General features: G+C 46.5%; 1 protein-coding gene across 4 annotated transcripts in view; it reads left to right on the top strand.

Moving 5' to 3' along the window:
• Nucleotides 1-789: 789 nt before the first annotated feature.
• The window catches only part of LOC116942644 (uncharacterized), a 100828-nt gene continuing 74318 nt past the window's right edge, over nt 790-27299 (top strand). For 3 of the 4 annotated variants that reach the window (XM_032954808.2, XM_032954807.2, XM_076067273.1), the window contains exons 1-3: nt 790-1380; nt 18340-18441; nt 22196-22294. In XM_032954808.2, the coding sequence (XP_032810699.1) occupies nt 1228-1380; nt 18340-18441; nt 22196-22294 (354 nt within the window). In that variant the 5' untranslated portion in view covers nt 790-1227. Of the gene's footprint in view, nt 1381-18339; nt 18442-22195; nt 22295-22317; nt 25603-27299 lie in introns of those variants that run through there. The other variant, XM_032954810.2, reaches the window with a different exon arrangement.

The following is a 27299-nucleotide window of genomic DNA, read 5'->3' as shown; positions in this document are numbered from 1 at the left end:
GAAAAACATACGCTGTCACAAGTGAACCCTGCCATGTTATCGATGGTTACAATTTGTAGTGCAATGTAATCGGGGGACTGTATTGTCTTGGTGTTGTTTTTTTCTGTCTTGCCAGAGCTTGCATTTGGTCTTGATGGGTCTGCCGGAGTTTGTGTACTAGTGCAATTTGTACTTCCATGCTGTATTTACATATATATTTATAGTAACTTGCCTACCTTACTTGCTGACCTGCCCCTACTGTAAACAATAGCTTAATCAGATTCCTCCTCCAGGATAAATAAAGATTCTGATTCTGAAGTTGATATGTAAGCCTGCTGATGTTCACACGCCTCTCCAAGCGCTCATTTATTTTATGGTTAAGTCGACATAGGAGTTGCTTAGGACAGGGTCAAATGCCATGCGTCATTACTTTGACTCCATGACTAGAGAATAAACTCAGGTTACTGGAATCTTAGCATCGAGAACGGACCACTGCACTTCTGCTCGTCACACACCCACACGCAAAGTATATATATACAGTAAAGGCAATATGACCAAAGGCTTTCACTCGAGTAAGTAATTTTAAACAAGCACCACTTGCCAGCAGTTGGAATAATGCAGTTGGCCAGGCGGGCCAAGTTAAAGCCCTCTTTAGAGAGCGGCACGGGTCGTCCTTAAGGGCCACGGTGAGGGCAGCGTGACGCTGGAATGGGAGGTGGGAGGAGGGGAGGCCTCCTGCCTCGTTCTCAAATGCCTCTCACCTCAATCCCACACTACCCCCCCCATTGCTGTAGTCGGGCGCTGAGCAACGGAACGAGACCGGTGCGAGGCAGGCGAGCGTGCGGCGGCCACCAGAGAGGCGCGCCGCGTTTCGTACCGCGAGCTGACCCCGTCGTAAAATCGCAACGAAAAGTTAACGGAGGTTTACGTCGGGAGCCCCATCCGCTAAATGTTTCCCGAAATAAAGTGCCGCATTGCAAGTCCTCCAGGCTGCGACGACATGCCGGGCGTTGAGTCGCGAGCGGCGAGGGGGAGCCGTTGTTGAGGTCGGTCCCGTAGTTAGACGGCACGTTGTTGGCTGTGCGCGTGGGCTGCTTGGCCACGACCCTTCTGCTGCTGCTCCTGCCGCTGGCGACGACGATGTCTCTTCGAAGTGCGACCGTGGCTCGCTGATCCGGAGCCCGGAGCCCACAACCTCCCGAAGGCCCTCGTCGCCCTGCGCGCCGGCGTTCCCGCGCCCTCGCCGAGATGTCCGACGCTCTGTCCGCCAGTTCCGCGTCGACGGTCCAGTCGAGTGGGAACAGGGTCCTGCAGTTGGCGAGCCGCGGGGAATGGTCAGCCGTGGAGCAAGCCCTGAGGGGCATGGACCGCGGGGACACCGAGCTGGGCCACGTGGACGAGGTACGCGCTTGTGCGGTGGGTGGCACTGTGGCTGTCGTCAGGTGTCTGGTCGCCCTCAACACAATTAGACATGGCTAAGAGAAACGCACAACCTTTTAGACAAAACAAAAATAACGGTGTATATTTATGTTTGCGTGTGTTTTGAGTCCTGCTCTTGAACAAGGTGACAGAGCCTTCAAGTAAGAAAGGAGAGCACAAACAGTAGGCTCAATTCTGAGTCAATAACAACAATAAACTCGGTTTTCTGAAGCACAATTTGCACAAGGCCTCGAAGCAGCCAGTGGTTGTTGTGGAGTCGACATAGTCGTAATGCAGCGGATCTCCTTTCATCGGCGCCGAGGTGTGGGTGAACTCCACATATCCCCCTTTGTAATTTCACCAGCAACCACCAGGAACCATTCGCCAGTGGGACCCCTGCAACTTCTACAGTCCCTGATGGGTGGCGCCAGCCAGCGCCACGGCCACTGTGATGCGGGGTGGACACAGGGTACTATAAAGTATAAAAAAACAATATAACAATTAACTTTTTTTCATGTCATCAGGGAAAGGTTCACTGAGCTTTATAGTTCCTTTTTCAGAAGCGAACTGGCCACGAATGATAGCTCAATGAAGTGGCTTGTCACGTGGAAATATAGCAGCGAAATACTCTCAAACGCATGTTTCTAAATGTGGAGGGTAAAACTGGAGGGCCCGGTGAAAAATCCACACGACCATAGGGAGAGACACACGCAAACTCCAAATATACAGGCGTCGGGTCGGAATTGAACCCACGACCTCCTGCATACCAGGTGAGGTCGTTGACATCTCACCGTTGTGGCGCGCACACACTTCAACGACGTCTCTCAGGCGCGCCCGCCCGTCCCGTCGCACCGCGGACATCGTAGCGGACGCGAATAACAGGCCCGACTCAAGACGGTCATTCCTTTCTCGAGTGGTGGTTGCTAACTCTGGAGGTTTGGTAACCTGAATAAAGCTTTGTGGGAGGGCGATACTGAATTGGTCGTCCAATGGGTAGAGTGGCCCCCACCATGGGAACGTGGAATTTATGCCACTAGCACAGCCACCAATTGACATGATCACCGCCGTACACTGATTTAAGCAGACACATTTGGATTTGACAATCTGGCCCAGTTTGGTGCAGGTAGACACATTGCAGGTATGCCAAGTGAATGTCATGAACAATAGCAAGTTGGGATGGCATAAATGCGTTAAGTATCCTGAATCAGTGTTGGAAATTCCACATTGTCATGGTAGGGACCAGTTTACCAAAGCCAGAGCTGGCTTCTTCGTTCCTAACAAGTGATGATGATAGGCTGGGCTTACTTTGGCGAGGAATTTGGACTCATGTTTGAGATGCTAAACGTGAGCGATAATTTACACGTAAAGATACATATCATTATTATGACCTCTGGCTTATAGCGACACCGTACATATATCCACGGAAGTAAAGTGATGATTTGAACTATGGCACTTGTTCACAGCAGTGAGAGAGCCTTGTAGCCTTACAAATTCAGTTTATTTCAGTCCTGAAGTGAGGTTTTCTTACCGCGGGCATTTGTGTGCAAATACCAACCGAAACTCCTACCTGAATATATTTAATACATAATAGTTGATCACTTTGATATATTATATATACACACACTGCAGTAATACAAGTGCCGTATAAGATATTTGTACGTAGTGCATACAAACTCAGGGTGACTACATAATCACTTGCGAGCTCAAAGCCTGCTGATTGTTTAACAGGCGTTGCCCTGTACAGAGACTCGTTCCCGCCACAGGAATGTGGAATTTCCACCACTGGCTCAGGACCACCACGGTGGACGAGCTGAATCGTGGCGAACTTTTTTGCCTCTTCTATTTCTGTTTTGTCGAACACGGGGCCTGGCAACAAACGGCACGATTAAAGTTGTCAAGGACGGGACTCGATGCGCGTCGCTTTGATGTAACGATGCCATCAGAGCTTGGAGAAGAATAAAAGAGACGAATGGAGGGAATTGTTAAGTGGCTGCTGCGCGAGTGAATGAGCAAGCCAGTGACGCGGGGTGGCCTGCAGGGTTAGTGGTGGTGGTGGTGTCCAGTCCTGCGTGGACGAGAAGGAATTGGGAGTCTGGAAGAGCAAGCAGAGAGATCAATGGGTGACGTTCACTGGAACAGTAACCGTGGTAGTAGCGATAGTAGGGTGATAAGGAAGTGATATAAGTGGTCAGTCGCCTCCTTGTGAGTACACGTACAACCCGTGCGGTGTGCGAGTGCGTGTGAACTCGCTGCACGGAGAATGTATTCGGAATTCAATCACCTTGCGTCGCTCGTTTTAAACACTCACAACAAAGCGTTCTCTCAGCGGCAGCGGCAGCAGTCCCCGTGCGTCCCACACTTATTGACGTGCAGGCAAAGTGTCCTCTTGCCTGGCACCAGCTCTGCCACCCAGCACGCAGGCACACACAAGACAAAGATCCCCCGTATAGCCTTTAACGGGCTATTGGGAGTGGCAAGTGCTGTTTTTGAGCATGGCTGGCCACGGGGTGTGTGGCCCAGCAACACGTGCGGGGGACGCCTTTGTCTCAAGCCTCGTGCATGGGATTTTTGAACACATCCACCGGCAGCTCACGGTTTGCTCATCTTGTGGCGGAGTCGACCGAGGCGAGGCACAGGACCGGTTCGGGCAAAGCACGCGGGCGCACATTGGCTCGCTCACACGCACACACAACACACACAACACGCACACACAACACACCACACAGCACACACACAACACGCACACGCAACACACATACACACCACACAACACACAGAACACGCACACACACAACACACATACACACCACACACACAACACGCACACACACAACGCACACACAACACCCACCACACACCCCACGCACACACAACACCCACCACACACACCACGCACACAACACGCACACATAACACACACCACACATACACGCACCACACACACACCACGCACATACACACCACACACACAACACGCACACACATAACACGCACACACACAACACACGCACACAACACAACACATACAACACGCACGCACACAACACACACACAACACACGCACACAACACAACACATACAACACGCACACAACACGCACACACACAACACACGCACACAACACGCACACACACAACACGCACACAACACACACACAACACGCACGCACACAACACACACAACACGCATACACATACACCACGCACACACAACAACGCGCACACACACAGAACACGCACGCACACAAAACACACACACACACAACTCACACACAAAACTCCCTCGCTCTCCCAAGCGCCGCGCGTTTACCCCCCTGTAGCGCTAAGAAATCAAAACTGTCGCTCCGCGTGTTGAGAAGAAGCTTCGCCCGCAGTAACTCCCCCCTCCCCACCACCACCACCACGGCGTTGAGCAGCCATGCATTACACACAGCTTGTTGGAAAGTGCCACCATCTCCATACAGAGCCAGCGGTGGCTCTGTGCGACAAACGCACACACACACACGCGCACACACACGCGCACACACAGACGCATGCACGCACACACACAACAACAACAACCGCCATTCGCCACTAAGTGGCGGTGACGTCACCACGACGCTTGTGCCGGGCCATGTGCACCCTGAGGCCACGTGAAGTGTCGAACGCCCGCTGGCAGGAGGTCACGGGGCAGACCCAGGTGCCACTGGTCGACTGACTGAGATGACTGGCTGATGCACCACCTGTGCCCCCTACTGTGCCAACCTGCTGTGCTTTAGCCACCCGGCGCTCCGCTCGTTGTTGTGAGCGTCGCTCCTCCGCCCTCCGTTGTTGTTGGAGGGCGACTACCTCCAACTGCCCAGTAGCGTCCTTCACGAGCCTCCTCCACAGAGGCCGATCTTGACACCGCTGGTACCAGTCATCGGCAAGTCCACTCAGCTCCACGTCCTCCTGTACCACATCACTCCATCGCTTCTCTAGCCCGTGCCGCGCCCACTTAGCCCCCTCAATCCGGCCGAACAAAAGCTGTTTAGGCATGCGTTGGCTGGGCATGTGGGCTACATGACCCAGCCATCGCAGCCTTGCCCGCCGGAGGAGCTCACCGATGGGACTTTGCCCAGATCTTTCAAGGATTTGTGAGCTCATCACACAATCCAGTCTGGTTAAACCCAGGATGGATCGTAGGCAGGCCAGCCTAAATGTTTCTAACCGGCGAAGATGTTCCATTAGGGGGGTCCACGTTTCGCAAGCGTAGAGAAGGGAGGGAATGACCGTGGCCGAGAAGACCTGAAGCTTAGTGCGGAGCGACAGACCAGGTAGCTTCCACACAGCGTTACGCAACCGATGAAAAGATATTGCCGCTCGACTGATTCGGAGTGAGACCTCTGCTGTTAAACTGGAGCCGGTCATAAGCACACTACCCAGGTATGGGAAACTCTCCACTCTCTCCACAACTGCCCCATCACCGATTGGGAGTTGTGGGGGTGGAGTGTCCGATGGTACAAAATACCCAGGCAGGTGCTTAGTTTTGGTGGGGCTGATGGTAAGGCCCCACCTCTTAGTGGCATGCTCCAGTCTCAGCAGCAGCGTCTCCAACTCCTCCTCTGACTGAGCAGCTATTACCAAATCATCAGCATACATAACGTGGTTGACCAATAGGGAGCCATCCCTTGACCGCACCCGGGCATCGATCAGCCTCCCAATATATCTGTACCATATGGAGATTCCCCCGGTACAGCTATTGAAGGCTTCACGAACTACGTGGTCAAAATAGATGTTAAATAATGTGGGAGCCAGAGGACATCCCTGTCGCACCCCAAGGTGTACAGGGAATGGCTCTGACTCCCGGCCACGTAGTTTTACCCGGGCCCGCTCACCATCATGAAGGTCCTTAATGATCGTGAGCAGAGGGTCAGGTACTCCAAAAGCACGAAGAACAACCCAGAGCCCAGGCCTACTTATGGTATCATAGGCCTTGACCAGGTCAATAAAGCAGAGATGTAGGTCTTGTTGGAATTCCCTACACCTCTGCTGTAGCAGACGGACAGAAAATATGGCATCTGTGCAGGACCGCCCTTTCCTGAAACCGCATTGGGGCTCCGCAAGCCTCTCCTCAGCGTGCCTGGCAAGGCGATGTTGAATAATCCTTGCCAGGACCTTTCCCGGCACGCTGAGGAGTGAGATGCCCCTGTAGTTGTTACAGTCTGTGCGGTCCCCCTTCTTAAAAAGGGGGACCACCAGGGCATCCTTCCAATCCTGCGGAACCCGTCCAGTGGTCCAGACTGTTGTTATGATGTCATATAGTGCAGTCTGTGCACAAACGCCGCCCTCCCTCAGCATTTCGCTTGGGAGATCATCTCTGCCCGTTGCCTTTCCTGGTCTCAGACTCCGGATCGCCTTCAGTACTTCCTCAACAGATGGCACCTCAGCCAGCCACTCACAGGGGGTGACTTCTTCCAATATTTGAGGCACCGCAGCCTCAGCAGGGTCATCCTCACTTTGTGCCACGATGTTTTCCTGGCTGAGGGATTTTCCCTCCCCCAGGACCTCACAGAAATGCTCAGCAAATCTGAAAACCTGTTCCTGGGGGTCGGAGATTGGGTCACCGTTTTTTCCCCTAATGATGGTAATAGGTGTGGCGCTGCAGATTACTTTTTTGATGGAGTTAAATAGAGATTTGTGATCACAGGCCACTGAGGCAGACTCCATCTCCTCAGCAACCCGCGACCACCACCCATCCTTGCAGCGCCTCACGGCTCTCCGAACCTCCGAGCGAAGGCTGTGGTAAGCCTCCTCATTCTCTGACGTGGGATTCTGTAGCCGATGACAGTGGGCCTGTCGCTTTTTCTCAACCATCCTGAACACCTCCTCTGTCAGCCAGGGTCTCTGGGGAGGTCTGGACCGCGTACCTAAAGCAGCCATTGCAGCTGCATGAGTCACAGTCCTAAACCTCGCCCATTTACCCTCGACATCAGGAGGAGTCGGGGACGATGCCAATCCCAGCCGCAAGCGATGATCAAATTCTCGCTTGCAACTTTCATCATATAACTGAGACCAGGCCACTTTAGGTTGGAATGGGGTTCTGGGTGTACACCCACCACCGGAGTGGAAGAATGGCAGGCGCATCTTACAGATGACTAGTCGATGGTCAGAGGGCAGATCAGCTCCACGGTAGGTCCTGGTGTCAAGGACATGGGCTCGCATCCGCTGGTCCGTCACTATGTAGTCCAGCAGATGTTCTTGCTTGGGCCCGGCATGCATCCACGATGTTGTGTGGATGCGCCGATGCCAGAACAGCGTGTTGGTAATTACAAGCCGATGGGCTGCACAAAAATCTAGCAGCCTCCTACCGTTGTTATTGAGCTGATCTGGCCCATGCCCTCCAATCACTCCAGACCAGGTGCCAGTATCATGACCAACTCGGGCATTGAAGTCACCAAACATGATAACTCTATCCCGAGGGGCCACTTTAGCCAGCACCTGTGACAGGAGGTCATAGAAGGCATCTGACTCATCAGCTTTGCCTGCATCCCTCCACGGATGTTCATCTTCGGTGGGGGCATAAGTAACCACGACCACCATTCCTCGCCTCCGGTTGATGGGAAGGCGAGCCCAAAGTAGCCTGGGACTTACAGCTTCCCACACCTCACCGCCACACTCCCACGCCCCCTTCATTCTTTTGTTCAAAAGAAGAGCCACACCCTGTTGTTTGGCAGTCTGCTGCCCCGAGTAGAGGACTGTCCACCCATCATGGTGGTAGGAGCCAGAGCCGGTCCACCGGACCTCCTGAATGCCACACAGATCCAGGCGGTACCGGTCCAGCTCCGAACAGAGGAGTGGCAGCCTCTCCTCCGCAGTGAGCGTTCGAACATTCCACGTGGCCACCCGTAGTGGCTTTTCGTTGTTTCTGGAGGAGCCCCGAGGGTAGATATTCAATCTCCTGGCTCCGCCAATTGTGGTTTGGCCAGGAGACGTCATAGACGCCTGGCCCCCCGGGGCCTCCGGCACAAGCTTATTAGTTACATATTTCAGTTTAACTCGTGGTTTAGTGGTAATTAATTGAAGGTGGAGGGGTTACCAGCCCCTCGCACCCGTCCAGAGCCCCCGTTTAGCCCCTGTGGTGGACACATATGCCATGAGGGGAGGAGCCAATCAAAATTGGACCTCCCCCCACAGCACTGTCCACGACAGAGTTGCCCGTCCGGCACCACATACACACACACACACACGCACACACACACACGTGCACACGATTCTCGTCGAGGCGGCGAATTGTTCAACGGCCAGGGGGCGGGGGGGGGGGCTCGGCAAGCGGAAGAACGGGCAGAGAACATTTTCTTCGAATTCGCTCGAAGCGCAACAACAACAATAAAAGCAACAACAACAACACGCCAACGGCGACATTTTTCGAGAGTCGCAATGCGTGCGAACGCAAGACGGTCCTGGATGAATAACATCAAACCGTACTTTTCGGCGCACGCACAATGAACGCTGTGCAATGCCGCGTTACAAATCATCGTTGGGACGGTTCGACGTTCACCGCTAATTATCGAAACGAATTAGGAGGTTTATTTTTTGTTCAACTTTGCAACAATTATTACGAGTGTCGGGGAGCCACGAAGCGGTCCTGAAAGAGCCCTCTTCATTCAGCTCCAGAGCTGCAGGTTGCCGCCGACCCCCATTCATGGCAATCGCAGTGCGCTCACCAAAACGGGCAGTGAGAAATATACAAGCGACGAATGTGTGATTATTTTTTTTATATATATATAAAATCATACACGGTACTGCTGCATACGTAATCAAAGAAGGTGGTGATACTCCGAGTGCATCTCTGATGAAATGAGCATGCGGTTTGACTCATCTCCGTCGGAAGAACAAAGCCAGTGCTGAAAATTCCACGTTCCTGTAACGAGGACCAGTATGTCAATTAGATAATCACTTTCCAGACAGTGGTACTACCCATGCAATTAACCCTGCAGGCATGATCACCCAACGCGATTCCCAAAACAGAATATATCGATTTAAACTACACCAGTGCACTGATAATGCTATTTGATTGTACATATTGTTCTGAAACACTCTTGTATAACTGTGAAAAAGCTTCAAACACCTTACACTTAACACCAAATCTAACCGTCCGGCAATGCAAAGTTAATAGGAGTTCGCAGGAATTCTATGCAGCTTTTGCGGTTTATGGGAGTCGCGGATAAGAGGAAGCTGTTGCGGTTTATGGGAGTCACGGCGAATAAGATTGAGGATAAGAGGAATTCTGTATTTTGTCTGAGATCCACCACTTCTGCTACTCGTGAATACTCAACACACCGGTATATAGTGGTTATTGTTTTTAATATGGCCTGGTATATAACCTGGAAGTAATTACGTGAATGCAGCGATTCTCACTACAATTGCAGGCAGTGCTTTTGTGAACATTAGGAAGATAATCGTTTGCGTACGTGAATGCAGTCGTACAATGTTCATTGTGTCATGTGTTTAAACACACATGACACAATGTGTGCATATGAAAGATATGGTCTTTTAAGATTCTTACATTCTTACCAAACATGCAATTAAAAATAGTTTGCCTTTTTATATTTTATGTTTTATAACTGTCATATTTCTATGCAAATACCACACACTATCAGAGACTAATGGTATTCACAAATGCAGTACTGTGGTTGACGCACGTATACGATATCATATGTATTGAGCTTGAGATTAGTCTGTATTGATAAATAAAAATGATAAATTTCGATTTAAAGCTTTCGTGACTGCAAGGATTCATCGTCTTTGGTTCTTTCGGTAAAGTCACGTAGAATGAGAATAAAATAATAAATAGATAAAATAAAATAACACTATAATATTCTCACGACGTTTCGGCCACAACACAAGCCGCCTTCATCAGGTGAAGGGGACGAGACTGTCTGGAGGACAGCGCTGGAGTGAGAAAGCCACGCTGAGATCACGACCTTTAAGCTGTGTGAGAAGAAACAAAGCGCCTTGACAAAGGAATTAGCATAGAATTTAGCATTGAAATGGATGAGTGATTAGCTTGTGACTGGTCACAGAAAAGGCTATGTTAAAGTTAAAGCATACACATCCGCAAAGGCACCCCTTGACAAAGGAATTAGCATAGAATTTAGCATTGAAATAGCTAAGTTAAAGTATACACATCCACAGAGGCACTCCTTGACAAAGGAATTAGCATAGAATTTAGCATTGAAATAGCTGAGTGATTAGCTTGTAACTGGTCACAGAAATAGCTATGTTAAAGTCAGAGCATATACATTCACCGAGGCACCTAGTACAAATCAAACAGGAGAATTTAGCATTGAAATAACTAGGCGAATTTAGCATTGAAATAACTGAGTGATTAGCTTGTGACTGGTCACAGAAATGGCTATGTTGAAGTTAAGGCCTACACATCTGAGCTATTCACAGTAACTGGGTATACAATACAATATATAATGAATACTACATAGTGAACCAATAAAAAATACTAAAATATAAATTACCTTAATTTTATCAATAAACTCTATATTCTCCAATCAGCTAAGCTACCAACAATAAGTCGTTATATATCACAATGCTATATGGCGAAAAATGGGTGGATTCTTACCCTCAACTTTAGCAACACGGATAGCTACGGGTCCCGTTCAGATGGACGAGTTCATCCATGGTCGGAACAGAGGAGGGGGAGAGAGACAGCTGCGAGGCGCTGTTATACTCCATGTTGTAAACCAGGGGTCGGGAACCTATGGCTCGCGAGCCAGATGTGGCTCTTTTGATGATTGCATATGGCTCGCAGATAAAACAAAATATTCTCACTTGTTTTAATCCATCCATCGATTTTTCACTGCGCATGTCCTGTTCAGGGCTGCAGGAGCAATTGTCCATTATTTTAATTGGATGATACTGGCCTACGTTTGCCGTTGCTGGGTAAAACAGGTAAACGCCCCCTTTTGAATCAGTCTGAGACTGCGTCTGCTCGGTCATTAGCTCAAAGCTAACCCTTCGACGAAGAAGATGGCGAAAAGAAAAAAAGACGACGAGTATCGTACATTTCAGGACGAATGGACCGAAGAATTCGCCTTTGTGGAGAGAGCGGGTTCTGCGGTGTGTCTAATTTGCAATGACAAAATTACATCGTTGAAACGGTCGAATGTAAAGCGCCACTTCGACACGCGCCACGCTACCTTTGCATCAAAATACCCTGCGGGAGACAGCAGAAAGAAAGCGTGCCAAGAGCTTCTGAGCAGGGTGCAAGCTAGCCAGCAGCAACTCCGCGTATGGACCCGGCAAGGTGACTATTATTCGGCTAGCTTTGCTGGTTCTTTAGCAATAGTGAGGAACGGAAAACCATTCACAGATGGCGAGTATGCTAAAACGTTCATGCTGGATGTAGCCAATGAACTTTTTGATGATCTTCCGAACAAAGACAAGATAATCAAACGGATACAAGACATGCCTCTGTCGGCAAGAACTGTTCATGATCGTACCATCGTGATGGCAAACAAAGTGGAGGAAACGCAAGTGAAGGACATAAATGCAGCGCCGTTCTTTTCTCTGGCTTTGGATGAGTCAACAGACGTGAGCCATTTGTCGCAGTTCAGCGTGATTGCAAGATATGCTGTTGGTGACACACTGCGCGAAGAAAGTCTTGCTGTTCTGCCATTAAAAGGGTCCACAAGAGGTGAGGATTTATTCAAGTCTTTCATGGAGTTTGCTCAAGAAAAAAGTCTACCTATGGATAAACTTCTCTCAGTGTGTACTGATGGTGCTCCGTGTATGGTGGGGAAAAACAAAGGATTTGTGGCGCTTCTCCGTGAACATGAAAATAGACCCATCCTAAGTTTCCATTGCATTATACACCAGGAGGCACTTTGTGCTCAGATGTGTGACAGGCAGTTTGGCGAAGTGATGTCGCTGGTCATTCGTGTGATCAACTTTATTGTTGCCCGAGCCTTAAATGATCGCCAGTTTAAAACACTGCTGGATGAAGTTGTAAATAACTATCCTGGTCTGCTTTTGCACAGCAATGTGCGTTGGTTGTCAAGAGGGAAGGTGCTTAGCCGTTTTGCGGCTTGCCTGAACGAAATCCGGACTTTCCTTGAAATGAAAGGCGTCGGGCATCCTGAGCTAGCCGACACCGAGTGGCTCCTCAAGTTTTACTATCTCGTAGATCTGACTGAACATCTGAACCAGCTCAACGTGAAAATGCAAGGCATTGGAAATACAGTGTTATCCCTTCAACAAGCTGTATTTGCTTTTGAAAACAAGCTGGAGCTTTTCATCACGGATCTTGAAACAGGTCGTTTACTACATTTTGAAAAACTGAGCCAATTTAAAGATGCATGCACAGCAAGTGAGCCCATTCAAAACCTTGATCTCCACCAGCTAGCTGGCTGCACATCCAGTCTCCTACAGTCCTTCAAAGCACGCTTTGGAGAATTTCGTGAGCACACTCGTCTGTTTAAGTTCATCACCCATCCAAACGAGTGTTCACTGAACACAGCCGACCTGAATTACATCCCTGGTGTCTCCGTCAGAGATTTTGAAGCAGAAGTGGCTGACCTGAAGGCCTCAGACATGTGGGTGAATAAGTTCAAGTCACTGAATGAAGATTTGGAAAGAATCACACGACAGAAAGCGGAGTTGGCGAGCAAGCACATGTGGACAGAAATGAAAAAACTCCAACCCGAAGACCAGCTGATTCTCAAAACTTGGAACGCGCTTCCTGTCACATACCACACACTGCAGCGTGTGAGTATTGCTGTATTGACCATGTTTGGATCTACGTATGCATGTGAGCAGTCATTCTCACATCTTAAAAACATCAAGTCCAACCTACGATCACGTTTAACGGATGAAAGCCTCAACGCTTGCATGAAGCTTAACCTCACCAAGTACCAACCCGACTACAAAGACATCAGCAAATCCATGCAGCACCAGAAGTCGCATTAATGGTGAGTGTTATAACAACATTATTTAAAAGAATAAATTCAGAGGCTTATTATACTGACATTTAGTTGAATTCACTTTTAAAATATATTATATGGCTCTCACTGAAATAAATTTCCAAATTTTTTGCTTTCATGGCTCTCTTAGTCAAAAAGGTTCCCGACCCCTGTTGTAAACCATACCATTAACCGTGGTGTGAGAGGTATTAAGAGGCAATGCCAGCGAAAGAGCTGTGGTCTGAAGGTCATCGTAAAATACAATTAATTAAGAACGGAAATGGTTTAAAACATCTTTCCAATGGTTACTAAGCCAGAATCCATCTTCTCGGTTGAAATTGTCTCTGTGCTTGTATATGTGAATGGCCTCATGAACGAATCTCTCATGGTAGCCAGTTGGTTTGCAAAGAACCTCCGTCTTGGAGAAGTCAATGTCATGTGAGCCCACTGAATTATAACAGTGATCTGCCACGGCAGAGGAGTTCGTTCTACCGTGTTTCAAGTCTGCTTTATGTTCACGGATGCGGTCCGAGATATGTCTTTTGGTTTCTCCAATGTAGCTACTACCACAGAGGCACTTTAGTTTGTAAACGCCCGGGTACTGTATGTCTGGAACAGCATCTTTTACAGATGGAACTAAATCACGGATTTTATGTACTGTGTTGAATCGGACCTGGATCTTGTGTTTATTCAGGATTTTGGAGATCTTTTTAGTGACCCCTGCAATGTAGGGTAAGGTGATGGTTTTGAGTGGCTCCACAAGAGGATCCTTCTTCATGACTGGAGTGATGGCTTTGCGGATTGTGTAGTCGGAGTAGCCATTAGCCCTGAGAGCCTGGTGTACGTGCTTGAGTTCACTGGTAATGTGTTCCTGGTCGGAAATGCATTGGGCTCTATGGTATAGAGTCTTGATGAGGGCGTTCTTCTGGGATGGATGGTGGTGGGAATCCGGTTTCAAGTAAGCATCTGTATGGGTAGCTTTCCTGTAGACAGAGTGGCTCATTGAACCATCATGTCTCCTTTTAATTAAGACATCCAAAAAGGGTAGTTTGCCATCTTTTTCTACCTCCATGGTAAATCTGATGGCTGGGTGTATGGAATTGATGTGGTCGCGGAATTGGTCTAGAGCAGACTGGCCATGTGGCCAGATGACAAAGGTGTCATCCACGTACCTCTTCCATGAGGTCGGGCGTAGAGTGGCAGTCTGGATGGCGTCAGTTTCAAATTTTTCCATGAATACGTTGGCTACAACCGGAGATAGGGGCGCACCCCAATGGGCTCCCCCCTATCTCCGGTTGTAGCCAACGTATTCATGGAAAAGTTTGAAACTGACGCCATCCACCTGATGAAGGCCGCTTGTGTTGTGGCCGAAACGTCGTGAGAATATTATTGTGTTATTTTATTTTATCAATTTATTATTTTATTCTCATTCTACGTGACTTTACCGAAAGAACCAAAGAAGAAAAATGACAAACTGGACATGTTTTTGGTTTCCCAGATAACTATATACAGTTTATAATGGATACAAATATCAATATAATGTGAAGATTAAATGCTGTTTATAAAAGCCCCTTCATGCATCCATCAAACGGCAGGCCACATGTACTTTGATGTGTATCGGTAAGCCACTGACAATCAGAGATCACTCTGGAACTCCTTCCTCCAGCCGCCCGTGCTGTAGACTCCCTGCCACTGTTCCAGTTCAAGCTCAAGGCTCTCCTCTTCTGCCTACGATTATGTCTCTTCGCATACCATATTTCACCACGCTGGTCGGTGTGGATTCATTTAGACAGGGATCATAGACGTGGGAGCATAGTACAGTACAACAATGGATTTGGATACACTGCCCACAAGATAGCCCATAACACCTGTTGTTGCGTGTTGGTCACCCAACTTTCCAGGTTCAACCCTGTCAAGTTCCCGAGATCTGACGAGATCAGGCAAATTCCGGGTGATTTTGTCATCGGCCCAGTGCTGTAGTCATTACATAACTCATATTCCTATGTTGAGGGGGGGGGGTGTCAATCTTTCTGGAGAACAACCACTTTTCACTTCTCATGAAGTGGTACTTTCTTTATTAACTCTGGAGGGATTATGGACTCAGTTGGCTCCTGATTGTGGTTTGCTTGACACACATGTTGTACACAGTCATAGACAATCTTGATTTGAAGCTTTCGTGATTGCAGGAATCCATACTCTTTGGTTCTTTCGGTAAAGTCACGTAGGTAGAAAAATAATAGATCACGACGTTTCGATCGCAACACAAGATGGGACAACCACAGCAAGAAAAAAAAACTGCTTCTTGCTGTGATTGTCCCACCTGAGATTGACTTAAAAATCCTCCTACAGTAATTAATTCAGTATAATCCCACCTTGAGTCTTCTAAGCATTGTGGCGTTACAATCTACAATGCTTACAATGCATATTCTGGGAGCTACACAAGAGAGAAATGTAGAAAAAAATGTCTGCGAGTAGTCGAGGTTAACTTGAATTTGTGATGCAGGAAAAAAAACGAACGTTTAATGAGTCATATAGCTTTTTATTTAGAGCTTTCGTTAGTGTGTTTATTATTTCACAACTATTCCATCAGATAATGATGTTTTTTTAAAATCGCAATTATTGAGAGATATTTTGCAGAAACAAATGATATAATTAAAGTGGACCTTATATCGAAGGTCCACTAATTTAGTATGGCCATATCATGGCAACCATGCACTCGCAAGACGCTGTGAAACCGGCAGCAGTACAACGTTAGTTTTATTGGTTTCAGTATTTAATTTTAGAAGGGCACATGTTGTGCTGATCTAAAAATTGTTTTGCTGCACGCAAATATTGACACCGAAGCGAGAATTAATGGTAGAATTTATTTAATTCATGACCACCCTATCACTCACACGATTTCGTCGCTATGGTGGGAGATTTGTAAAATGTTTCAGGCTGCACTGTTAATTCACAAGAGGTTTTATTTTTTTGGTATTTTTCGTCTTTCGGTAAAGTCACGTGACTTTACCGAAAGAACCAATAATATGAATCCCTGCAGTCACGGAAGCTTTAAATCAAAACAAAAAGGAGTTCTAAAGAAATTGGTTTTCATTCTAGGTTTAAAATTGCATAACTCAGTGCATCTGTAACGTACTTGATGGTTAACTAAAAACAGCTGCGATGACAAGAGTTTGCGTGATGGTGCAGCTTATGCTCCTTGACGAGATCAGCAAAGGTATTGCGGTTAATTTTTGCCAAGCACGTTGTTTTGTGTAATGAGTGCGAACACAACATACGAGATAATTTTTTTCCCAAGTCATTGAAAGTGTTGTAGATTCTTTATTCTGGCAAAGCGCCTGATGAAGCTGGTTGTAATCACTAGCGAAACGTCGTACTCAAATTGTAAATGTTGAGGGTTTACTTCCCAGCACACCAGTATGTTGAAGTAGCAATTAATTGGCACGTTTTGTTCGCGTGACAAAGCTTACAGTACCAATTGGCGGTGTTTGGTGGTGGTGGTGGGTTAACGACACATTTATATTTATGCGATAAAACTCAAAAACCTTTATTATTAATTATTATGAAAGATTAAATATTATTCACTCAACCATGGATAAAGAGTTACCAATTTACACGTGTCTTCTTAGATTTGTTTTTGTTTTGTCTGTTTCGACATTTAGATTGTATTTATTTGATCAGGGCCCACTGAGCTTCCAGGCTCTATTTCATGGGTGACCTGCAACGGTACAGATTGTACAATTAGATAAATGGTCAGAAATGTATATCCACTCTTTGTAAATGTGAGAACACACTGACTCAGGTTCGTGAATGGAAATGAATGTCACTCCTTTGCCACCTTCTTCATTCGAGGAGGGGAGACACTGTGACCTGGAACAGCTATGGTGCAGGTGCAGCCCTGCATTTGCTGGCCCATGTTTGGCCGACTCTTCCACGCTGGACAGATTTCTGAAAAGAGATGGGAGTACCCACACTTTACCCCACCACACACGACTTGCCAAGGGTGGTATACCCTAACCCTTTATACGATTAAACGTTTCCATTGTTTCAACTTCTGCGTCAGCAGATAGAACCGTCGACCTCTTGATTGAAAATCCAACGTGCTGACCTTTACACCATGGCAAAATCCTTATCATGAACAACGTGTTTAGGTTAACTTCAGGTGTCTATTATATATTTGTAATAATTACGTGGAATTAACAATAATAGCACGCACTTATATTTATGCAGCCAAGTTAAACGATGGTTAGAGTGTAGGAATAGGTTTTACCCTTTTAACTGGCACAAAAACTGACACCTTTATTCAAGGCATCATGTTTGCGATAACTGCCAGTTAAAAGGGTAAAACCTATTCCTATATCTTGTTTCTGGCAAAGGAGGTCTCATAATGTAAATGCTCACCCCGAGCCCTCAATACTCTGATAGTGCGCTGTTTTTGAGTTGTACGCCTTTTGGCGTCTTCTGTTCCAACACCAATGGAGACTAGGCTCTAAGAAAAGCCGTCTCGGGTGTGGACCAATCAAATTCAAGGACAATGCATATTATTATCAGAGTTGTCTCTTTTGTTTGCATTTTGACTGCTTGTGTTGTGGTTATTGCAAACATGATGCCTTGAATAAAGGTGTCAGTTTTTGTGCCAGTTAAAAGGGTAAAACCTATTCCTATATCTTGTTTCTGGCAAAGGAGGTCTCATAATGATGGTTAGAGTGCTCAACATGCAATTGGAAAGTGGACTCGTATCTCACAGGAGTCAATACGAGGAATAACACTTTGTGATGAGCCAAAAGTCATTGTTCGAGGGCGATAATTGCCTCCTGCCATAGGAATGTGTAATTTCCACCGTGGACTCAATGGCATTGACCAACAATCCATGCATGGAACAGGTATACACTTTTTTGACTACGTGAAATAGAGACATTACCACAACTGGCACGAATGTTATTCCCAGCACCGCATTGCTAACCGTCATAATGATAACAATGCGTATTACATGAACGTGTCTTCTGCAGGACTCAGGATTAACCCCCTTCATGATCGCGGTGAAGGATAACAAGATCACTGTGGTTGATCGCCTCCTTGATCTGGGAGTGAACCTCGGTGACCGCTCAAAGGTAAGGGCAGTTAAACAGCAGAATGTCCCCAGCACGTATTAACACCCATGACGTCACTGAAATATCTTAATATACATGGAGTACCACAGAGCTTGGGCAATTGATGGTGCCGGTTCACTGCCTAGCTGACCTCCCACGTGCCTGTTACTCCTTGTGCCTCCAAGTCATTCTCAATTTTAAAGAGTGGGAAAATATTGTGCATGTTAGAAGTTTGAATTATTGTTGTTGTTGAAAGTTTATGGTGATTAAAAAAGAAACTGAAAACTCAGCTCTTGTTTTTTAACGTTATCCAATATGGTTCATAGACATGGCCATTAAAACAATGGGCACAAACTAAGAATTGCGCAAAGAATCATGGAGAGACGCATGCTGGGAATTACATTCAAGGAAAGGAAGAGGGACACATAGATGATCGAACATACACAGGTTAAAGGCATAATTAAAACTGTAAATAAAATTATGTGGGCTTGGGCAGGACACGTCGATAAAGGGGATGGTGACCAATGGACAAGAGTAGTGACAGAGTAGCAGCTAAGGAATGGAATTCATCTGAGAGATCGTCCACCTAAGAGATGGAGTAGTGAAATCAGTTCATGTGCAGGTGCTGGTTGGATTGGTATATCGCGGGGTCGTGGAAGATGGTGACGGCTTGGGGAGGCCTTCATTCAGCAGTGGATTGACCATGGCTGATGATGATAATTAAAAAAACCTCACTGTTCATAACAAGCATTTTTATATTTTGTTGCGTTAAAACGTTAACATGTGGAACAACGTTTCTTGAGTCTCTTAAGATTTGAACATTTGGTAATCATCAATGAGTCATTTCAAAACAAACGTTTGTTTGGGGTTGTTTGATGATACGTTACCTTTGTGCAGGGACTGACTCAGAGACACTAAGAGTAGGAGGCACTCTGTTTATTAACACGGCCTGACAGTAACACTTAGTAACTAAAGTTCCCAGTCAGGACAGCTGGTAGACTGCCTGACTAGCGACGCCGAGATGGTGAAGACGGAGACGATGGTGAAGACTCCGGCAGCACGACGGGACCCCCCCCACTCCCCTCGACAGCCACGAGGTCCCCTCTCTGGGCCCCTCTTATACTGTCACCGTGGCCTGGCTCCGCCCCCGGCCACGCCCCCTTCTGGAACCTACTAATGGGTTCTCGATGTTCCCCTTCCGTAACCTTTCCCCAAGATCCCTCTCTGGTCTATCACGTGACCTGCTGTCAGTCAGGGCTGCTGTAAGCTGCAGATCCCCTTCCCTGCCAGCAGCCAGCGCTATGTTGCTCCGTGACCGATTCTATGTCACTACATTTGTACAGGCTGGTGTGGATACCTCAATTATGATATTAGTGCAGTTCTGCTGGAAGTAGTGGTGGTGGTGAATGTGGTAATGTGCCTGCTAGTGTGGTGGTGGTGATTGTGGTGGTATGATTGCTGGTGATTGAGGTGTTTTTTGTTGGTAGTTAGCACGGTTGGCTACGTACGGTGCGAAAGAAGTTCAACATACATATATACATGGTTGTGGTTGTTGGTGATGGAATGTTTGTAGTAGTAGCGGTGTCGTTGTAGTTAAGGGTGGTAGTGTTGGTGGGGTTTAAAGAAATACACTTCAAAGAGGGTCACAGTCAATTGGTTGGTTTGGTGTGCTGGGTGTGGGTTCACCCATATCTGCGCGAGCATGGAAAAGTAGGCCAAATACTCTCTCTATATTCTAGAGAGGCTCTCCCTCCAGTGGAGGCCTTTCCATCAGCAGTGGCGTGAAATGCATCTCTTTAGAACTGCCTTTTGTGTTTAGTTTCTTGTCCTTCCCCCGCACCTCCGATTAGCATGGTTGGCTATGTACGGTGCGAAAGAAGTTCACCATACATACATGCATACACACGAGCAATAGCAGGGCTGCACCCTTACCGTTTACCTTCATGTGTCGAGTGCAAAGATGGCAAATGTCAAAAGGAGTTTTTTTTTTGTTGTAAAGGCAATCGAGATGAAGAGAGGCACTCTCTCGTCTTGGGCGCGGCCTTTACGCGTCAAATGGAGGGGACCTGAGGGCCCACTTGTGCGCAATAAATAAGCCGTGCGTGTCTCAGCCTCCCGAGCCTCGAGTGGGGCCCACCTCAGCGCCAAGAGAGTGGCCCACTTCACGGCTTGCTCCGGTGACGTGCGCAAAAATTGTTTTCATTTTTTTCACCCCCCTCCTCTCCTCTCTCTCTCTTTCTCTCTCGAACATCTTTTAGAAGAAGGAGACACAGTAGCAGCGTACGATTTAATCCCCAAACCCGCAATAATGTTGGATTAGAAGGACACAGCACTTGCGTGGTGTTATTGTTCGCGCAGTGTACTTAGCGATCCGGACGTCACCGGTTCGATGCCATCTCCCAGTGTGCGACATTTGAAACAATGGGCCACGCTTTTCTTTTAAAACTCACCCCCCCCCCCACCCAGCTGGTGTCCACCCAGCAGTATACATTGAAAGGATTCACCACGGTTAGTCGATTGGCAAAAGTCACGTGTGGTCGGGTAAGTTGTGGGTTAATAACCCCCCCTCTACCAAGAGTGTCTGAGCAGCATTGAAGAGTAGACCGAATACGCTCCTGAGCTCATTCTAATGGAGGCTCTTCCTCCGGCGGCAGCGTGAGAAATACATTCCAGGGCCTCTTCCTACGAGATAAATATTCGTGGTTGTGCTGCAGAACTCTCCAATGAAAATGCATTCCTGACAACACAAGTAATTGACAAATGTTTTGAGTTTTTTTTTTTTTTAACACACGCGGAGAGATAAAAAATAAAATACCAACATTGCCATATGGTTAGTGTGCCTGACCTACAATTGGAAGGATACAAGTTTAGATCCTCGGCACAAATACCTTTGAGGTGAGCAAAATGGGCATCAGTTTGTGGGAACTCATCGGCGTTTTTTTTCCAATGGAGATCTATATTCCCTTCCATGGAAATGTGTAGTTGCCACCCACACGTTCAGGACCACTTGCAAAAACTACCACTAGTCCATTCCTCATTCCACACAGAAATACTCTGGCACAACTTAATGTTTGTGTTTGGTCTGCAGATTCACTGGATAAATAATATTACACCTTATATGAACAAAACTCAGTATATAACATCGCAGGATGCCACTGAAATATAAACTAACAGCTAATTTGGCCCTTCCTGCTGAAATAAATATAATCTTAATCTTTATACCATGGGAGATGGTCTGGGGCTACTAACGTCTTTGCCAGCAGGAGCTCTTAGCCAGTACAGCAGGGATCCTGGGTTTGAATCAGGGCGGCCACTCGTAACCACATTAGCTTCTCAAATGTAGTGAGATTGATGGTCTCAGCCCAGTCACTAATGAGCGCACAAACAAAACCATGATGTGCAGCGTTTCTCGTCAACTTTGCTCAACGCTGAGCTCTGACGTTTATAAACGCAGTGTATCTCACGTTAATTGTTGTTGGGCATGAAGGAGTGGTATCCAATGCTGGGCAGGCGAGTTTTTGGACGTGAGTTCAGCAATAGTTGTGTCGCATCATCTCCCTGCAGGGCCACTCCCCGACACGACGCGCTGTTTTCCTTCGAGAGATATTTTTCGACAAATGTTTTTTTTGTTGTTGTTGCCTTAAGGCACGCATCTGTGAGCTGCACACTGGTGAACAGATACAAATATGCGGCGTGTGCGCGTGTGTCCTAACGAATGAGTAATTTCACAATGATCAAGCAATGTAATGTGACACTCGTGTTTGTGTTTGTTTAGGACGGACGCACGGCTCTTCATATTGCCGCTTTTCACTCCAAGGAAGAATTGGTTAAACTTCTTCTCACAAGAAAAGCTGACCCAAACATTCCTGGAGGGGTGAGAATGTCTATTTAAATTATGATCACGTTTTCCCTCACGACCTCAATGTTTTCTTTTCGCAGTCGCACACAAACTCATTATGCAGCTGTCGAGGGGCATTGTTGGTGAGAACGCAGATAACCAGAGCTCTGTTTTGTCTCCACGTATCAACAAAAACATACTTTGATTTTCAGGCCAATAGTATTTGTTTTAGCATATAAAAAAATAATCTCTCCATTCGTTTGGACCTTCTGAGCCTTGTTGGCATTTAGGTTTGAATTAACAAAACCAATTAAATGGGCCCAGAGTTCGCTTACTTAAACACATGTTGTTGGATAATATTGATCTGGAAAAGCAAGAGGCTGACGGGTCATCGTTTATTTGTTTATTTATGTAAGTGTGGAAACAAAACGAAGGTCACTGATGCTGTCAAACCCCGATTGGCTCACGAGTGATGACACCACATTTACCCCCCCCCCCCCTCTCTATTCAAGACCGAAACAGGAGGAGGATTTCTCCACAATTCTGGCTGTGGCCTGATGATGCTGGTTGTAATTACCGGCGAAAACATCATACTAGAATTGTAAATGTTGTGGGTTTACTGTCCAACACACTGGTGCGCTGATCTAGTAACTAATTGGCATGTTTTATTTACGCGACCAACCTTACTAATTGGCTGTGTCGGGTGGTGGCAGATTTAACAACACATTTATATTGACGCGATCTAACCCAACAAAAAAACCCCCCGCTATTTTGGACAATATTGGTCGCGAAAGCCCAAGTGTTTAAAAAAAAACCAGTAGGCTCACCGTATATTATTAATTCCTGGCAATTTCCTCATCATATCAGCTCTTAATTGATAAATAAATTATTCATCGGAGAAGACAGAGAGGTACATTACATTGAACAATTTAATTGAACACTAGACACTTTTCCCACACAGCCAATTGGTGCACCTGCTAATCTGTAATGAGGGAGTCACAATAAATGAGATTGTGGAAGCATAAAGTACACACTGTATGTATATGTCCAGTACTGCTTGTGAAGAGCAACTAGAACAGATTTTCTGTAACATGATATATGTATAGTATGTAGGCATTTATAATGCTTTCATTATAGAAGTCAAGTAATGCCGTTTGATGCTGATATACAGACAGTGATGCTGCTAATACTGTGCATTTACTGCATTTCCAATGCATTTACAATCTTTGCTCAAAAGCTCAGCTGGCAGCTGAAGGTGATCTGAAGGCAGCCTCACCACTAATGAGATCACAACAGAGAGGGAGAGACAGCGAAGAGACAGTGAGACAAAGGGAGACATGCACTCAGAGAGACAACGACTCGGAGAGACAGATATACAGAGAAATACAGAGACAAAGAGAAAGAAAGAGCAACAGAGAGAGAGAGGAAGACAGAGACACACAGACCCAGTAAACATGGAAAGTTAGGCAAACGTTGGCGCAACGTTGCATACTTACTTGGGAGAGACAGGAAGACAGAATCAAAGAGACAGGGGGGAAAAGAGAAAGAGACAAAGTCAGAAAGAGAGAGAACGACAGGGAATTGGGTAGACAGGGGAAGACAAGGAGAGGGAGACAGACGGAGATAGAGCAATAAATGTGCCAGTTTATTGAAATAAATATTTAATTGCTACTCAGCTTCCAATTCAGATTTGCAGAAGGCCTGGATAAGGTGTTTTGGCCAAATATTACAAAGTGCGTCGTCGTGCACGACCAAGCTTTGGTGCGTAATCATATTACCATCACCTCACTTTTTCGAGTTTAAGCAATTGTTATTTCTCCTTTGCTATCCATTTCCAGCCCAATTTAAGGCCACGTAGGCTGTTTACACGCCCATGATGTGTAGCAGTGGAGCTAACGTGTATGGGCCATGCAAAGAATGTGGAAGTCCTTCGTCAGGAAGCGGCGCGGTGGTTATACGGGGCAGCGCAGCAAGTAGGTGGCTGGCTTAACGGTGACAACTTGCTTCAAGTGATATTCACTCGCATGTTCGGGGTTTTCTCTGGGTTATGCAAGCCTCGACTTACCCCCATTCGAACTGCTCGGTAACAAACTTGACCATACATCCCGATAATTAAATTTGCTTCTAGTCATAATTTCGTCTTGACTTAAAAGCTTTCGTGACTGCAGGAATTCACACCCTTTGGGTATTTCGGTAAAGTCACGTGGGTAGAAAAATAATAAAATTATTTTTAAAAACCCACGACGTTTCGATCGCTACACAAGCAATCATCTTCAGGTGAAAAGGTACAGCAGGCAGACTGCTGAGGCAGGAAAAAGTGAGTTGTCCCCATCTCAGTTGTATTCATCTGAAACCTTTATAACCTTTGGCTGAAGTAGATCTCTCGCTACATTTCTTCCTGCCTCAGCGGTCCGCCTGCTGTATTACTTTCACCTGAAGACGATTGCTTGTGTTGCGATTGAAACGTCGTGATTTTATTTTATTGTTTGTCTAACTTACGTGACTTTACCGAAAGACCCAAAGAGCATAATTTAGTCGTTCCCTGGTCAATCTTTACACGGACATTTGTTTTGTGAATGCATATATTTTATCAATGGACATTTTATTTGTGCAAGATCGTATACGTCGACAAGGGATCAAGTGATTTTTTTTCCCCATCACTTAAACTTCACGACGTTTTACCATTCACTGTTTTCACTCAATGGCATCGTCATGTTTTTAAGCGTTTTCTTACTTACCATGATCAAATCGAATGCGACTTTAAAACTTTTTTTTTTAGATATGGGTGTACTTTACAAAACATCGCCTCGTTACTCCCCCCACCCCTCCAGTGAGAATCTTATTATAATACTAATAACCGTGTCTGCGTGAAATGTAGCACCGTGCTGCAGATTTCCAGTGCCATTCATTACATTAGTGGTGAATAATACAACTACAGTATTTCATCTGCTGCTGAGGAAGCATCCAAAGCATTTCAAAAATCCAGCCCGTGTTCAATGAGCTCCTATCGATTTACGCCGCTATCTCACGACACTGTAAGTCAAGTGGCTTGCAATACACCACCGCTTTCTGCAATGTGCATGTCGAGCGGTGGACGTACATGCGGCCGGAGAAACGTCTTTGGAGAGACCTTGACAGAGTAGAAACCGCGAGTGTGCGCGCTCCGTCACAGCGAAGTGGAACCCTCTCTCTCTCCCTCTCTCTCTCCCTCTCTCTCTCTCCCTCTCTCTCTCCCTCTCTCTCTCCCTCTCTCTCTCCCTCTCTCTCTCCGGCTTGTCCTGCCCTGACACCGGCACGGCGAGCATCTGGCCGCGCTGCGTTCCGACGCGTTTATTATGATGATGGTGATGATGATACGTTTATTTTGGTGATGATGGTGATGATACGTTTATTTTGGTGATGATGATACGTTTATTTTGGTGATGATGATGGTGATGATACGTTTATTTTGGTGATGATGATGGTGGTGATGATACGTTTATTTTGGTGATGATGATGATACGTTTATTTTGGTGATGATGGTGATGATACGTTTATTTTGGTGATGATGATGGTGGTGATGATACGTTTATTTTGGTGATGATGATACGTTTATTTTGGTGATGATGGCGATGATACGTTTATTTTGGTGATGATGATGGTGATGATGATACGTGTATTATGGTGATGATGATGGTGATGGTACGTTTATTATGGTGATGATACGTTTATTTTGGTGATGACGATGGTGATGATGATACGTGTATTATGGTGATGATGATGGTGATGCTACGTTTATTATGGTGATGATGATGATGGTGGTGATGATATGTTTATTTTGGTGATGTTGATGGTGATGATACGTTTATTTTGGTGATGATGATGGTGATGATACGTTTATTATGGTGATGATGATACGTTTATTATGGTGATGATGATGATGGTGATGATACGTTTATTTTGGTGATGATGATGGTGATGATACGCACCTCGTCAATTCGCAGCTGTAATTATATTTAAATCAATAGCGCCAGCAGTTAGGACACATCATATCAAATAGGCGACGTTTCGAGCAAAGGCCGTTGTTCATAGTTGAAGGAACACTTTTTCATAACAGAGAGAGCATCTACGTGTTATGAAGCGAGAACATCTCTCTGCTATTGAGAAGTGCCAATGGGCCAAAACGTCACCTATTAAATGTTATGACGAACATCATTGTTTTAAATTTGGGGCAGTGTGGTTGACGAGTGTGTCGAGTCTGTCCCATGTGCTTGCGGCACTATTGATCATGCGGAATCACAACAACGGTTTACTCCAACGATGGCAATAAATCAATATGAGAATTAGAATATCCTTGTTTAAATGCCTGTGGGGTAGTGGCCAATCTCCATTGACGGCGCTTAGCCATCGTTAATAACAACAACAATAATACTAGAGTGTAATATTCCTGCTTGGAATTACGCTGACAGAGAGGGAAAGGGACACGTGGATTACATGGCTTGTGCCAGTTAAAGGCACCACACGGAATGTTGAGAAAAGCGAGTGGGCTTGGGCAGAACACGTCGCTCGAAGGGACGACTATGGATGGTCGATTGCTAAGGGGCGCCACTGTGTACCATACAGGAAGTCGTGGGTTTAATGCAGGTAGGAGCAACAGGTTCCACACTGCCCACCGGGGATTATTTGTCTGTCTCTCTGTCGTGCATATCCGGAATTCCATCCGCACAATTGGAGTTTCGGCGCTAGTTTCCAACACGGAATCGCACGAATGCGCTGTCCAAACAAGTGCCTACCTGCCCACTCCGAAGACACGTGTTCCCGACCTTGACGCCTGCTGTACATTTGGAGTTTGCTTGTTCTCCCCGTGGTCGCGTGGATTTCGCCCAAAGTCCAGCGATTTGTCCCTCGACATTTAGAAACGCGCATTTAGAGTATTTGGCTGCTGTGAACGTCCACGTGATAAGCCACTTCATTGAGCGATCATTTGTGGCCAGGTCGCTTCTGAACCTAGAGCTGTATAGCTCAGTGGGTCTTACCTGCTAAATTAAAACGTTTCTTAACT

This window comes from Petromyzon marinus, chromosome 15 (genome assembly GCF_048934315.1).
Source record: "Petromyzon marinus isolate PM22_M1 ecotype Great Lakes invasive population chromosome 15, UKy_Petmar_22M1.pri1.0, whole genome shotgun sequence".
NCBI lineage: Eukaryota > Metazoa > Chordata > Hyperoartia > Petromyzontiformes > Petromyzontidae > Petromyzon > Petromyzon marinus.
This window is presented reverse-complemented; position numbering and strand designations above follow the sequence as displayed.